At 38.8% G+C, this 15,788-nt stretch overlaps 1 protein-coding gene across 4 annotated transcripts; it reads right to left on the bottom strand.

Annotated features, from left to right (window-relative positions):
- Positions 1-4,087: 4,087 nt before the first annotated feature.
- Positions 4,088-15,281, bottom strand: LOC133346000 (CD63 antigen-like). Of its 4 annotated transcripts, XM_061557230.1 has the most exons (9): positions 15,146-15,281; positions 14,605-14,704; positions 8,322-8,507; positions 8,127-8,201; positions 7,198-7,287; positions 6,906-7,076; positions 6,654-6,737; positions 6,067-6,133; positions 4,088-5,387 (listed from the first exon to the last, which is right to left on the bottom strand). In XM_061557230.1, the coding sequence occupies exons 2-8, from the start codon at positions 14,668-14,670 to the stop codon at positions 6,068-6,070; spliced, it is 738 nt and encodes a 245-aa protein (XP_061413214.1). In that variant the 5' UTR covers positions 14,671-14,704; positions 15,146-15,281; the 3' UTR covers positions 4,088-5,387; position 6,067. The 4 variants fall into 4 exon arrangements, with proteins under 4 accessions (XP_061413214.1, XP_061413213.1, XP_061413215.1 ...); XM_061557229.1 differs by having other exon boundaries at positions 4,088-6,133; XM_061557231.1 differs by lacking the exon at positions 6,067-6,133.
- Between the last annotated feature and the right edge of the window lie 507 nt (positions 15,282-15,788).

Here is a 15,788-nt window from a genome sequence, read left to right as displayed (position 1 = left end):
GAGCAGCTGGAAGCTTCTGATCGAGAAAAGCAGATCCTACAAATGAGCTTGAAAGGGAAAGAATTTGAGATGAAGAGGATGCAAGACATGACAAGGCAGGCTATACAATCACATTCCCGTACTCTATTTCATTGTTTACATATAAAAAGGTAAACTATTTTATCGTTGTATTTTCACAGGGCCCTGCAGCATAAAATGTCTCTCCTTTTGTTGGACTTGGATGTAAACACTGTCCGAAGTAAATGTACATCTCAAGACAACGACTATTCAACTTGGCGCCTTCCAGAACATGAACATACCTCTTACTTATCCATAGCAATAGGTACAAATAATAACTCGAGTAATAATGGTGGTTTGGTCCAAAGGACTGATTCACCTGCAATTAAACAATTTGTTAACAATGAAGGAAATGATGCTACGAAAGGAGCTACATGCAATAAAGGACGCCCATCTCGACAAAAGGAAGTTTGTAAGCTTCTTCACGTTCCAATATCTCCAGCTTTGCTGATAGAAACAATGGTTCCTGAAAGGGACAGTGGTGTTGCGGTTGAAGAAAAAGAACAATCGTACAAATCTCCAACAACCAACGCGATAAGTGTGAACGAACGCAATCGAATGGAGGATAGTGGTCTCTTTACCCCATCTGGACCCAGGGTGATCCGTAATTCATTGAACAAGGAGCCATACCAACCAGCAGAAAATGTCAGCTTTAACAAGATGCAAGTGCAGTCGGCACTCTCTGACAGTTTATCTACATTTTCCTCATTTACAACTCACGATGATCAAGAATTTAGGAACGGGTTGGCAGTACTGGATTCTAATATCTCCAGACTGCAAAGCAATCTGAGATCTGAATGGTTACGAAAATAAGAAGTAAATAGCTGGACACAATACTTTACATGAACACCTGAACACATGTTTGCAATGTAAAACGCAATCATGTTTTAATGAAGCATAACAAAAATCGTATTAAGTATAATGACAGCATGGCAGCAATTGCTATTCTTAAGACAATGTTTGTGTTTATGAATAAAGATGTTTTTAATTATTAAAATGGTGCGACTATTCTATGCCATCAAGTTGTAATGGACATTTAACACTTTGAAGACAAAATAATGAAACTACAACGCATATATATTTTCTTTCATGTATCAATAAATTAAATAAGTCCACTTTTATAACCAAAATTCGTGCGAATCACGAACATGTCGGTCGACGATGGTTATTAAATTACAACAAAGCAATTGACACTGTAAATAGTGTAATTACAGGTTGCAATCCACAATTTCCTTCCTAATGATACGAAACTCAAATTACTGCAAAGATAGTTACAAGAAAATCTTCTGGAGAATCCGGTTATGTCCTGGTGAAATTATTATTTTTTGTTAAATGTCATCAACGGGGACAAAATTGAGATAGGTCGGTAGTTATTTGGATCATCTTTAGGGCCCCGTTTGTGAAGTGAACATAGGAATATTTCCATTCTAGAGGTTCTGATGCTTCTTTGATGGACAGGTTGAAAATATGGGCTATAGGTTTGTAAATTAGGTGACCAACAGTTAGCAGAGCAAAGACGGAAATGCTATCCGCTCCGGTAGAGCGGGGTTTAGAAATGAAGTATGTAATAGATCAGTAATCAGCCACTTATCATGTGACACACCTGTGTAGTTAGTCCGAGTCGCAGACGTTGTCTTGGGAGCAACACTTTATTAAGTAACTTCAACCTAACATCACACAATATATACTCGGGTATCGAATGTCCATCTAACCACGCTACGGCAGACCTAGACACGGTTCGCTATCCCGGCCCGGACCACAAGCTGGGTCCCGGACCGCGTGGTTCGAGGCTTATTCTCCCCGACGTGGATCTTCTTCACACCAGCACACGAAGAACCCCGAGCTCCTCACGGGGCCCCGTTATATCCCCCTGGGCTGGGGCTGGCTCCGCCCTTCACCCCGCCCACCTTCCAGATCTCTCGAGCTTTCTCGAAGGCTCCCGAGATATTTTTTAGACCACGTGACCACCCAGCAGCCCCCCCTCCAATATCATTCGGTCACGTGTCAGCAGGTCAACCAGCGTATCATGCCCCAACGTATTTATAAGTAGCGCGATCTAACCCAAAAACCTTTATCTATATAAATAAAAAAGGGAAATTTGTGAATGTGTCTGTTCAAAATGTTTAGCGTACTTCCTGACATGCAACAAACTTGAAATTTGCCATGTGGGTACTTTCCAGACTGTACACCATGCAAAAATAAAAATAGACTTTTGTATTTTTTTTTGGGGGGGGGGGGCGCAATAATGCATATATTTTGCACGGCAAGTGAGCTGTGACGTCACATCTGTCATGCGACCCGTATGCGGAAGCGTCACGCAGTGTGCCTGCTGATGTCACGCACCCCCCAACCCTCCACGGGTACAGTGCCATACAAATGTGTTGCAGGTCTAAGGCGTTCTTCGCGCAGCATTGCTGCTTTATTATTTCAGTCGTTTACTGCCGTACGCACCCTGAAAGTTGCGTGTGTCTGCCGCAAGCGCGTGTATGTGTACCTATGGGCGCGCGCGCACGTGTGTGGGGGGAGCAGTAGTGTAGTGGTTAGCGTGTTGCGCTACGAACCTAGCGACCCTAGTTCGATTCCCGATCACGGCCACCACCGGTGACGATTATTTGAACAGGTCCTGGGCCTCCCCTATGTCGACTCAGCCTCAAACGAGTAAGTGGTGTGGTGTGTGAACATCGCCACTGGGGAGACAAAGGCGGCCCGGCATGGTGAATCCAAGTGTCGGGGCGAAGCCGGGTAGTAAACCTAGTTATGAATAATACTGGTCGCGAAAGCCTACGTGTTAAACAGATTGTAAATGTTGTGGCTTGCCTCTTCAACACACTGGTGTGCTGTACTAGTGACAAATTGGCAAGTTCTGTTTACGTGACAACCCTTACTAATTGGCTGTCGGGTGGTAGCGGGTTTTAACGACGCATTTATATATTTACGTGATCTAACCCAAAAAACCTCTTATAGATGAATGGCCCAATTTGCACTTGAATTTGTTTTGAGTACACTGCACCATGGCGACACATGCATAGGCATTTTATAAACAAAAAAATGCAATGAATACACTCTTGTAAAGTATTGAAGTGCCCTATCTGCAGTCTACAAAGATATTGATTTTAAGTTTCATTCCAGTTGTAAAGTTTAACAATATTGATATATTGCTGCTGTAACTGTCATTGTTTATTGCAACACCCCATATTAAAACTAGTGATGAAGAGCTAGATTTGTTTTTAAACATCTTGAAAATAAAATGGGTCTTATCAAAATAACCATAAACACTAAATATCTACACACTGTACAACATTTATTTCTTGGAATGTTCGAATGATAAAACATTTTGTAGAAATAGAAATTTTAAAGATTACAATATTTTTTCTCCAAAACTTCCTGTTTGAAAATTTTGGCAGTAAATGCTTATCAGCAGTAAGGTTTTATTCAAATTTAATTAGCAGCGGCACACGCCTATAATCCAGCACTGTGAAGGCGATGGTTGGTGGCTCATACAAATATTGTGAAACTCTCTTCCCATGGGTGCTGAGGTGCCATACCTTGGTTTGCAAGAGCAAGGTGGTAGAGAAAATGCATACTTCCAACTGTTTTTTCTGTATGGGATAATGTGTTGCCCCTTCGCACATGCGCATTTTCTCTGGAGGGGGTCCAGTCTCCTCCCACAGTAAACTCATTAATTGGCCAATTAAACCTTAATATATAGGCCACAAAACTTGGGAAATGTTGTGACTCTTCACCGCGTGGCTGTTTTTCCTTCTGTCCGACTTATTTTTCTCTCAGAGAATAAGTGAATACTGTGCGTTTTACAACTTGAAATTACTGTATTAATTGAAGGTGGTGACTACAACAATGTCCCTATACGATGAAAACAGAATGACAAAAAACATCGATTGAAATCAATATATCATATAGGTCAGTGTCCTGCACTAAGGAAATATAAACAGGGATGTTAATATATTTTAAAACTAGACACTGCAGGAGGGATACAACAAAACCAATACATTATGTAAAGCACCAGACAATGTTTAGGTGGCACAAATTATTTTATTTCCTATAGCTTTACAATACCTAAACACAAGAAGACATGGCAAAGTCCAAGCCCAGTTTTGCATGCAGCTGTAACATTTCAAAAAAGCCATTACAAGGCAGATATTCATTGCAAAGCAGAGCTGTGGTTACCAAGTTAACGGTCAGAAAAAGTTTAATATAAAACTTAGTCTGCAAAATAATCTACTTTGGTCCACTTCGAAGAGCAAATAAAATATATACCATAATTCCAGGCACTGTGTTTCAACAAGCATAAGAAATACACTGAGGAAAATAAAACGAATTTCAACCAACGACCTACTCTGTATGAAGGTATAAATCAGAAAAGGCATGCGAGCCAAAATAACATTCATATTCTGATAAACTTACATGCACCTTTTGCACTAAACCGTATTATTCTTTAATATTAACCATTACATTAACAATTACCTATGATGAAGCAAACTACAACATATATAGCAGATGTTGCGGAAAATGCTTCCAAAACATGTCGTGCAATACAAACATGTTATTTATAAAGTGACTAGCCAATCAGAAGGCAATACATGGAATGAACAAATACCCATTTTAATGAATATAAAGCATGGTTAGTTTCTGAAGACCACATTGGTCGAGACCCATTTTAATACAAAGTACATCATTAGTCGGACTGTAGCCATCCAGTGCATTCTAAAATGCCAGTATATTTTATTTTAATGTCACAAATGTAGAAAACAATAACTTATCTGGCCTAAATTACCTTATTCTCTGAAACACTTGTGACAATTAACTCTGACCAACAACCCAGCAGCTTCATCCAACCATTACTGTCTATCCTATTCCAGGAATCACTTACATGAAGTTTGTTTCGCTCACTATGGATAAGCCAGCAAATGTGAAAATGTTATAACTCATTCAGCAATTTCGTTATTATTCAAATATTTAAGTTAGGGAGTAATTTAAATTAGAAACGTGATTCTCCATGGACACCTGCACAATCGATTTATCTTGATATTATAGGTTTAAACTATTTTGAATTTTTTAGAAACGTGATCAATATATTAAATTGATAGCCTATTTGAAATTATAAAGCATGAACATTCAAGGCAAACTGCAAAATGAGAGATTTTGCTCAATGTCTTTTCCTGGACATATTTTTCATTCGAATATATATTTAAAAAATGGGGTATGCCAGCTGGAAAGAGTTAGTATAAGCAGTGGTGCTGGCCACCTCACATCACTTCATAGTCGCTTCGGATTGCCTTCATGAGGAGGCATGAAAGAGCTATGCCGATCATCTGCAAAGATAAAGAATAGAAATGCAGAAAGTAGCATGCAAAAACTTATTAGTAAACATGAAGGAACTGGTGTTAGTTAAGAAAGGTTAAAATATTAACAGTAAAAGTTACAAAAATGTGAGTGAGAAGGAAAGAACTGTGGACAGAATTTATAGCAACATTTCACGTACATTGAAAGCAAAGAAAAATGTGGAATAACGGTAACTCTGGATGCTGCTCATCATGAATGCTAAACCCTTCATAGCTATAAAATCAGAATATAATACTCATTAAAACATTTTATGATTTTTCAAGGATGGATACAAATATTTTATGCCTAATATCTTTATTAAAACTACTAAGCAAAACATCACTAGTCTGATACGTTATGGGAACAAAACTAACCAAATGCTCAATTTTCAATAAAATAATGTTCAAAGTTGATATTCCATCAAAAACAAAACCTTACAACCACACAATTTACATAAAATGTATGTATAAAAATCCACAAGGTATGACATGGATTTGCATTCCTATGGTTTCAAATACGTAATCTATTGAGCTAAACATAAAAAGCATGCACCAGTATGCGGCATAAACTCATGTTTTTAGCAACAAGGACACTAAGCAACAAAAATCTATGGCATAACTTCAAAAAAGAAAAATTAAGAAACATTAAGCTGCGTCGGAGAAAGCCGACCTCAGACAGCCTGGTAAGAATTCTTGATGCCACGCATGAGGCAGCAAGCAAGAATAATGCCAATGAGCTGCAGAAAGAAAAACATTGTTCAAGTATCATTTGCATCAATAAATATACATTCTAGATTTGAAGCTTTCGTGACTGCAAGGATTCATACTCTTAGGTTTTTTTGGTAAAGTCACATAGGTAAAAATGAATAATAAAAATAATAGAAATAAAAATTAGAAATCACGACGTTTCGGAGGCAACACAAGGTAACCAGTGGTTACAGTAAATCTAGCTGTGACGGTTCCACCTGATGACGGAGACTTGTGTATAATATTTGAATTATTCATTTTTACCTACGTGACTTTACCGAAAAAACCTAAGAGAATAAATATACACCTCACCATCCTACTCAACAATTAGTTAAAATCTTTTAATTTTACCTATGAAAATGTGCCTTGCAAAAACGGTTACCATTATCTAATGTAAAAACATCAACACCAGTGATGCTATATTGTGCTATTCATAACTTTACCATTCAGTAAAAATAAAGCATTGTTTGTTCATATTCACCTTTATACAGTTACTTATTCATGGCTTACCTGTGCAAACCCGATGCCAATGGCCACCCCACCAACAAGGACAATGTTTTCCTTCATTGTTGCCTCAAGCTTCTCCACACAACCCTAGAGATGGCAGACAGCAGATGAAAATATTCAGGAGGGAATTCTATTCACAGTTTAAAAAAATGATGTTTTGAGCAAGTACTTTATTGTCAATTTTTATTCATAAGTACAAAATAAGTAAACAAATGTAGAAATATTTTCAATGGTTATGAGGTGCTCATTCAATACCTTAGTATATATGATGGCTGTGGCATTCTTGAACCGGATGTCCTGGCCACAGCCAGATGTCACATTGCGGCAGCATGAATCTGGGACACTATTCGGATTGTTGGGGTCACTAGTAACCCAATTAGTACTGTTAAACCAGTCCTGGTAGTGGACTACACCACAACATTGAAGCTGGCAGTCACATAGAAAGGATGAGAACGAAAGAGGGGGTTAAATTACATTAAAAACAATCAAATGCTTTCAGGTTTATCTAATCTTCAACAATTTAGACATTCACAATATATGAACCTACCTCTTTCTGCATGTTATCCACAGGATCCTTGTTCTTGGTGGGATACTCATTTATAACCACCTTAGCTTTGGTCTCCACTACATCTCTAAGCTGTTAAAAAGGGACAAAGAAAAATGTTTTTGCACAGAATAGAAAATTATAGAAACAAAATAGATATACTCATGAATGTAGGATGAGTACCAATATATACATTGAAAGTTTAAGATATGTCCAATGATGGACGTATGTACACGACCACCTGTAATTTGTATATTGGAATAATAAAAGCAAAAATTATTTTGCTATTCAGAAAGTCACTTGTTAGCTCAAAGTATTGAAAATATCACATTTCTATGGTGTGGGCAAGTGATTGTCCCACTTACTTACCACAAAGTGGTATTTATTTTATCAACACCGAAGAACAGAAAGGGTTGGGTCAACCTCTGATGGACAAATTAATTTACAACCTTCTAAAATTGTCACGTGTTCTAATAAATGCACAACCACGTTACCCCATGTTCCCTATATAATGGTAAATGACCTCCCACCTAAACGAATCGGCATGGTGAAGTATGGTCAAATGAAGCCCATGACCAACATGGTGTACAGATCTCCACGTAGCTGTGAATTGATAAAAGGGCTATTTTTTAAAGACCTTAGGAAGTATTAATTATTCATACAACCTATTCACGCTCTTCTAACTTGTGGTTTCTATCGCCCCATTGTCCCATACTCATCATGAATCCAGTCTCACCAAAACTCATCTTGCCTTTGTCATCATGCAGTTTATGAGGGTAGAATATTGTTTATGGTAGAGATAAGGATTTATTTGGTAGCAAAATGCCTTGTGGTGCAGTTGTAGACATTTACACTCAAGTAGTATTTTAACACTGGCAATTTATGTTCAATCTGAATTTTTGTAGTGCATATAAAGTTATAGTATCATGTACTTGATCCTTGAATATGTAGGCTCCAATCCCAGCAGCCAGCTCCGCCACGAATATCAAGAAGAGGAACACTGAAAACTAGGAGGAAAAGACAAGCAGCATTTAAAATCCATGAACATTTCAAGTTATTTATATTGCAAATTTACTCGCATTATTCAATAAAATATGCATTCAAGGAAAGATTTTGTCAAAGCGTACCGTAGCCACCATGAAGTAGCTCTCCTTGTGAGCCCCACAACAACCAAAGGCAGCGACCACAAAAATGACAACTCCCACTGCAATGATGACGTAGGGGGCACCACTGAGGTTACCTGTCACCACGCTGAATGCCCCGATATGCATCTGAGCCATGGCGCCCACAATGATAAGTCCCAGTCCAGACAACTGCAAACAAGATATAAGCATATGTTAGTATGACATTTTTTAATCTAACTCCAGTAATTTCAATGGAAATACAATGGCAGTCTATTTAAGATTTGCATCTCTGCTTTGTTAGAGTTCCACATGATTATGGAGATGTGCATATATCTCCCGATTTTTGTCTGAGACCTTACAACCATTCACTGGTAAGACCCCCTCAGCTGTACTTAACTCAGCTCACTTGGTATCGTTAAGGACATCTCACTATCTGCAGCTGATTTGCTCGTTAGTTTCGATGTGGTATCTTTGTTTACCAAAGTTCCTGTGCTTGACACCATTGTAATCATTGAAGATTTAGTCCAACAAGGACTGAATGCTGATGTACCGGCCCTGGTGAGACACTGCCTCACCAACACTTACTTCACCTGGAATGGAACATTCTACAAACAAGTTGAAGGTACCCCAATAGGTTCTCCCTTATCTCCAGTTGTAGCCAATGTTTTCATGGAAAAATTTGAGACAGATGCTATCCAGGCATCCACTCTACGTCCGGCCTTGTGGAAGAGGTACATAGATGACACATTCGTTATCTGGCTACATGGCCGACCAGCTATGAACCAATTCCTCAACCACATCAATTCCATACACCCAGCCATCAAATTCACCATGGAGGTGGAAAAGAATAGCAAGTTACCATTCTTGGATGTTTTAATCACAAAGAGACCTGATGGCTCAATGGGACACTGTCTAAAGGAAAGCCACCCATACGGATGCCTACCTAAAACCGACTCCCACCACCAACCATCCCAGAATAATTCATAGAGCTAGATGTATTTCCGACCATCATAACCTAGCCAGTGAACTGGAACACGTACACCAAGCTCTCAAGATGAAAGAATATTCAGACTACACAATCCGTAAAGCTATCACCCCAACCGTTGGGAAAGAACCATCTGAGGACCCAATCAAAACCATCACCTTGCCATACATAGCAGGAGTCACCAAAAAGTTATCCAAAATCATGATCAAACACAAGATCCAGGTTCGATTTAACATAGTACATAAAATTCGTGATCTGATCCCATCTGTGAAAGATGTGATCCCTGACATTCAATACCCCGGCGTCTACAAACTGTGTCTGCGGCAGTAGTTACATTGGGGAAACCAAGCGACATGTCTCGGACCATGTTCGTGAACATAAGGCAGATCTGAAACACGGTAGGACCAATACCTCAGCAAAATGCAGTGGGCTCACACGAAATTGATTTCTCCAAGACGAAGGTACTTTGCAAACCCACTGGCTATCAACAAAGATTCATTCATGAATGCATCCATATTTATAGACACAATTTCAACCGAGAAGATGGGTACAAACTGAGCAATCATTGGAAGGACGTCATTAACCAGTTTAAATCATAACTGGCTGTGATGTTTCCTCGCCGTCGTCTCTCACATTAGCATAGCCACTTCCGTGCCCTCGTCGTGGAGGTTGTCCTCTGATCTTACAGTAACATGCTAATTTCTTACATTAACATCACTAGACCCGCTCACTTCATTTATGACCCTTGGGCTACTAATCCTATAAAACAGTCTGCCTCAGCAGCTTTCTTCTTTTCTCCTCCTGATGACGATCGCTTGTGTTGTGATCGAAACGTCGTAGTCTTTTGTTATTTTATTTCAACCTATTATGTGACTTTACCGAAAGACCCAAAGAATAGAAATTAATACAGTTTACAACAATTTCAATTGCACTCAAGTGGAGATAACACCAGAACATTAACAAAGTACGCCTTTTATTTCAACTACCAGACTATCGCGTGAGAACATGTACAATGCTGTCTACAAAGGTAACAAGTGGCTGATATCCTCGATAAAAAGTGTAACTGCCATATATGCTAGCAACATTTTTGTGTTAAGGAAGCTTTACAGAAATAGAATTTCAGCATGCAAATCTTCACATAAACTACATCTCTAAAACAGTCCGATTTAGAAGTGTCAAATTAATATATTTTTTTAACTAGTGGCACAACTGAGAATAAAACGGGTCTATCTTAATGTCTGGTAGATCAGTGTAATAAACCATTCTATCCTTGATTAATTTTATAATTGAAAAAAAAACACTTCCCTTGGGAATAAGGCAAGGTGCGCTTATAACTAAATTGTGATTTTATCAAAAGTAGGCCTTTGCCTTCCCCGGACAAGTGCAATGTGCAGTTGACATTGGTAATATGCTTATATTAGGTCCAGCTTTGCATTAACAGGATTAAACCGCATTCCCATGATTAAATTATTGTACACACCAAATTGTATTAGTTCTTTTAAACGATATATTAAACCCCATTACATGTTTTCTAATGTGAAAAGACAAACAGTAGTTTTAAACCTTCATTCAGTACTCTCACAATCCATTAACACTATACTTAGTTTAGCTTTGCTTGCTCAGCTGTGGAAACAAGAAGCCGTTTAAACATCAATTGACAGTACTGGCAACTAAAAGAACATATCATTATTACCCAGCACCAAAACAATGATAACGTTGTATATCAACTGTATATTGTACATATACACAATATATACACATACAGTTTAGAGGTTCTACAATGGAGTAACGTTGCATTTTCCATTTCAGATTTTTTTTACATCCGACTAGCATCACGTGCTGTCTGTTAGCCACGTTGATGCATATAATAAAGTTACTACCGCATAAAATACAATACCACTGTAAAAAACAGATGTTTCTCGATCTATGTTATGTTTTTCGATCTGTATGTACACGAGTGAATACTGCTCATTGTACACATCATTGTAATATACACTTCCGTGTTTTATTGTTTGCAAATATAGTATATTGCATCTACATTTATTTTCAAAGAGTTACTACGACAGCTGTCAACGTTAAATGTCTACCATTCACGACAGTATAAGACACTTCTGTTTTCGTAATTTTATTGTTTACCATAGACTAGCTGAAATATGAGCGTGTCCACACAATGGGTTCCTTTGATAAGCATACTGCTTCTTTTACTAAGCTCAAACAGTGTAAGCTCAGCTGGGCATTGTCTACTAAACTCATAAAGTATTCATAACACGTAATGGGTTTGCCTGGAAAAGCTCTAGAAACAAGGTAGGTCCAACCACCCATACAGCTGTCCAATGTGAGTGTGATCATTAATGTATGATGCGCATTTTGGTACATTTGCATAGGAAAACAAACAATGCATAATTAGTATAGCATGCATGTGTAAATGCTATATTATCAACAATGCAAACCCTGCTCAATTCTGCTGATTGTGGCTATTTTTATAGTGAGTCAGACATATGTATGAGCGCAAGATTATGTACAGTACAATACGGCAAATTTTCTAAGGACATTGGTGGTCTAATTTCAACATTGACAAACAGGCAATGTTCTCACAGGGCATGCTGGATATTCCATGTGCTAAGGTGTAATGCTTGCACTGTAAGCAATGCCTTTCTGTAATTTACAACACCATAAACCAGTAAGATTAAATATGCACACTTATTGAGATTGCCATCAACAAATTATTTGGAAACTAATCACATTTTTTCTAGTAAAATATATGCATTCTAAAGTGTTGACCACATGGCATCTAGCGAATTACACACAATACTTGCAGGCCATGTACTTTCAACACGTAACTTTAGAATATGAAAAGATGCCACCTTGTAAAATATGCAACCTTGTATCACTGATGTGCTATTATCACTGCTATAGCTATTATTACTGTTGCAGCAGTGATAATAGTTCATATATCATTCTAGTTTACTGGTAAAAGCATAAACAGAAATGACAGTAAGTTGTTTTAAAGTTTAATATTATGAGGTTACTACCCCATTCATTTCAAGGCATGGCTTCAAGATGGTGGGAAATGTCATTTGCAATGTTTTCCTTGATTACTGTACGAGTGGTCTGCCCTCAAAGATGCCACTAATTTTAGTCTCTCATTCGGCTGTCTGCCACATTTAAAACCAGCATTTGCTGTCTTACCCATGAATATCTAAAATAGTTTGATTGTATTAGGGAATTAACTTTGACCAACACATGTTGTACAAATTAAAGTTTGTATCTTTTTCTTGACATAACTGACATTTACATAATTTCTAAATTATTCAAAACAGCAAGATTAATCCATAATTGGATTTATACCTTTTTAAATAACCACTGCCTTACATTGATTCAGGAATTATTTACTGGAAAATGTATCTGTGGTAATCATGTCTAATGTATCATTACATTTATTTTATTATGTTTCACTACTAATGAAAAAATATTATGCATGGCATTACTTTTATGTTCAATAATGAGTTCACAATGCATTTAAAGTATTATTTATGACCGAAATATTGGGAAATAGGGAAACACTGTGAAATCTGACTGATGACATTCATTTGTTAATTAGTACAAATGAATGGCTGTTTATGAAAAAGTATTTTTGTGGTTATAAATTGATAACATTAAATTAAATTTCACATTTTTTTTTAACCTGACTGATTAATTATATTGGTGACGATGTAAACACTGTAGATGCAGGATTACCATAACATATTCATCAAGCACACATCAAATGTTTGGCATGCAGCAACCTCTTCCAATCAGTTTAGAGGCTTCTCATGTCAGAGAGCACTTAGCAAGAATTTGAATTGGGGTTTTTTCTAACTATAATACAAATAAATACAAGATGGCTTATTTAGATAGGCCTATTTAGATAAGCATATTTAGATAGGCCACCTTGTATCTTGTATTTTATGGGATATTTGGATAGGCTATCTTTCATTTCCGTGCATTGGTAGAGATTACTGCACTTTATGATCTGAGTTCGATTCCCTGCCTCTGATAAAAATCAGTGGTGATATCTCTCACCAACCCACAATGACTAGCGTAGAAAAGTATAATTAACAAGCGTCATTAGTAACATGCTGTAAATAAGCCTATATTTAACAATTTATTTACAAAGGGTTGTAAATATATTGTTCAAATACTTACCATTGTCACAACACATTAAGGTATTACTGTTATTTGATTTGAACCAATTACCTAAACATACATACACACAAGCTTACTACATATGAATTGTAATTCCAGGATTTATTACAAACGTAGGACAGGTATTGTTATTTCAAAAGAGAATTCTCATCTGGCTTTAAATAAAGGTTATGATCAACAATAACTACTGTATATTACACCTAACACATGGCAAATAATGTACTGTACGTTGCCGATTAAACTTGGTGATAAGTGTGATGAACCAAATATGAATTCTGAGATGGTGAAAGGATTGTGATGATGATTTTAAGGTGGTGAATGGTATATGATTAATGAAAGTGATCGGTGATGGGTGACGATGATAACGGCAACGAGTGACCGAGTTGTTGGCACCGAAAAATGTTTAAGATCATAACACAGTAGTTTGAACTGATGCAATAAGCGAGTTGGTTTGATGAATGCGGTGAGAGTGGGTGACAGGTCAAAATGGATAATGGATCGTATTCGCACGCGATTATTGTGGTGGTCGTGATATGTGGATGTTGGTGGCGTTAAGACGGACGACTTTCATTGTCACAATGTAAATGTGTTTTTTCTGCGTGATCATGGTTATAATGACGAGAGTGAAAAAGCGAAGTATTTGTGCACGATCATGGTAAATACAAGAAATCACACGGTGGTGGTGCTGGTGATCATACGATTTTCGCACCATGGTAATCGTCATGATGGCATTATGGTAGTGCGACTAATTATTCTCACGGTCACGAGAAACCGAGAATATTCACACTCGCAGTGATGACAAATGCAGCGATGCTTTTAAAAAAATCATAAAAACCAGCAACAATGAACGCATCAGCCAACATCCTCGTGACTACGGCACAGACTTGAGCGCCACATGAAGACAGCATTGCATAATCTTGGCAAGACGCCGTGTAACATGCATGCACCACGCTGCGAAAGGGGCACTTGTTGACAATTGCCACCGTGACGATGGCTTTGCGGTGAACGACGGAGGGTGACGAAGCCTCTCTCTCTCTCTCTCGTCGTGCGATGCGGATGCGGTGTTGGATGAAGCGGCTAATGACACGTAGCCACCCCAATGATCCACGTGCTCACCCAGAACAACAGGTTGAAGAGAAACACCAAGTACTTGATGCACGCCATTCCTCCTTCCAACGCCATCTCTGCACGGGTTGCGGTGTGGCTCGCAAAAGTCCTTCGCACACACAAAACAACGCGGAATCGAGATGTGCGCCACGCAGTCGACGATCACTCAAAGACAACACGACACGGCAAACACATCGGCACAATTGTTTACGGTTAATCGTCGAAGGGTTTCGTCGTCAAAGTCCGCGTTGCTTATTCGTTTGTTGCGCAACACAACACCGACGACGGTCTTCTCCCCGCCGCCGAGTCCCGTTAGAATAACCACAGAACAGAAGGGTAGGGTAAGGGGTGGGAGGAGGGTGGGCCTCGTTTAAGAAGATTTTTTTTTTTGGTGCGTGGAAGCGGCCAACACAATAACGAAACGCGCGCGAAAAAAACATCCCGCACCTCGACGCCAAAGATTAAAAGCGCAACGTTTGTTCATTTTAAAACGTCGGCGAAAAAGCGTGCGTGCGTGTTAGTTGAGAAATGAAAAAAAATCATTGCTTACGGTTAAAGTACGAAGAGACGAGAGGGGGTGGAGGAAAGAGAAAAAAACCCTCTCTGCGTAAGAAGAGCAAAAAGAAAAAGACGTCCACGGCTGCTGAGGCTGTGGAGGCGGCGGCGACGACGTCAGCGGCCGTGGGTTGCCGAGCCGTGACGTCATCGCCGTTTGTATTCCCCAGCGCGGATAAGCGCGGCTCGCAACGACAACAACAACCGCAACCGCAATCTTGACTTAAAGCTTTCTTGGGAGTGCAGCAATTCATATTTTTGGGGGTCTTTCGGTAAAGTCACGTAGATAGGTTCAGAAAAAATAATAAACAAAAACTACCACGTTTCGATCGCAACACACAAAAAAAACGACGTTTCGATCGCAACACAAGCGTGCGTTGCGAACGAAACGTCGTAGTTTCTGTTTATAATTTTTTATGAACCTATCTACGTGACTTCACCGAAAGACCCAAAGAATGTAAACAACAACAACAACAACAACAAAAAACATCCTCCAGTGACGCCGCCGGCCAATGCGCGCTGCGAAATCAAATGACCCCGTTGCAGCTCATTTTAATAAATCACAACAGCGACAAGAAGTCAGACAAAGGGCCACCACCTCCTCCACCTCCACCACAACCTCCTCCACCACCACACCT

The sequence above is a fragment of the Lethenteron reissneri genome, chromosome 23 (genome assembly GCF_015708825.2).
Source record: "Lethenteron reissneri isolate LAM-NWPU_2019-01 chromosome 23, ASM1570882v1, whole genome shotgun sequence".
Classification (NCBI taxonomy): Eukaryota; Metazoa; Chordata; class Hyperoartia; order Petromyzontiformes; family Petromyzontidae; genus Lethenteron; species Lethenteron reissneri.
Note: the sequence above shows the minus strand (reverse complement) of the source record. Positions and strands in the feature narration are given on the sequence as shown.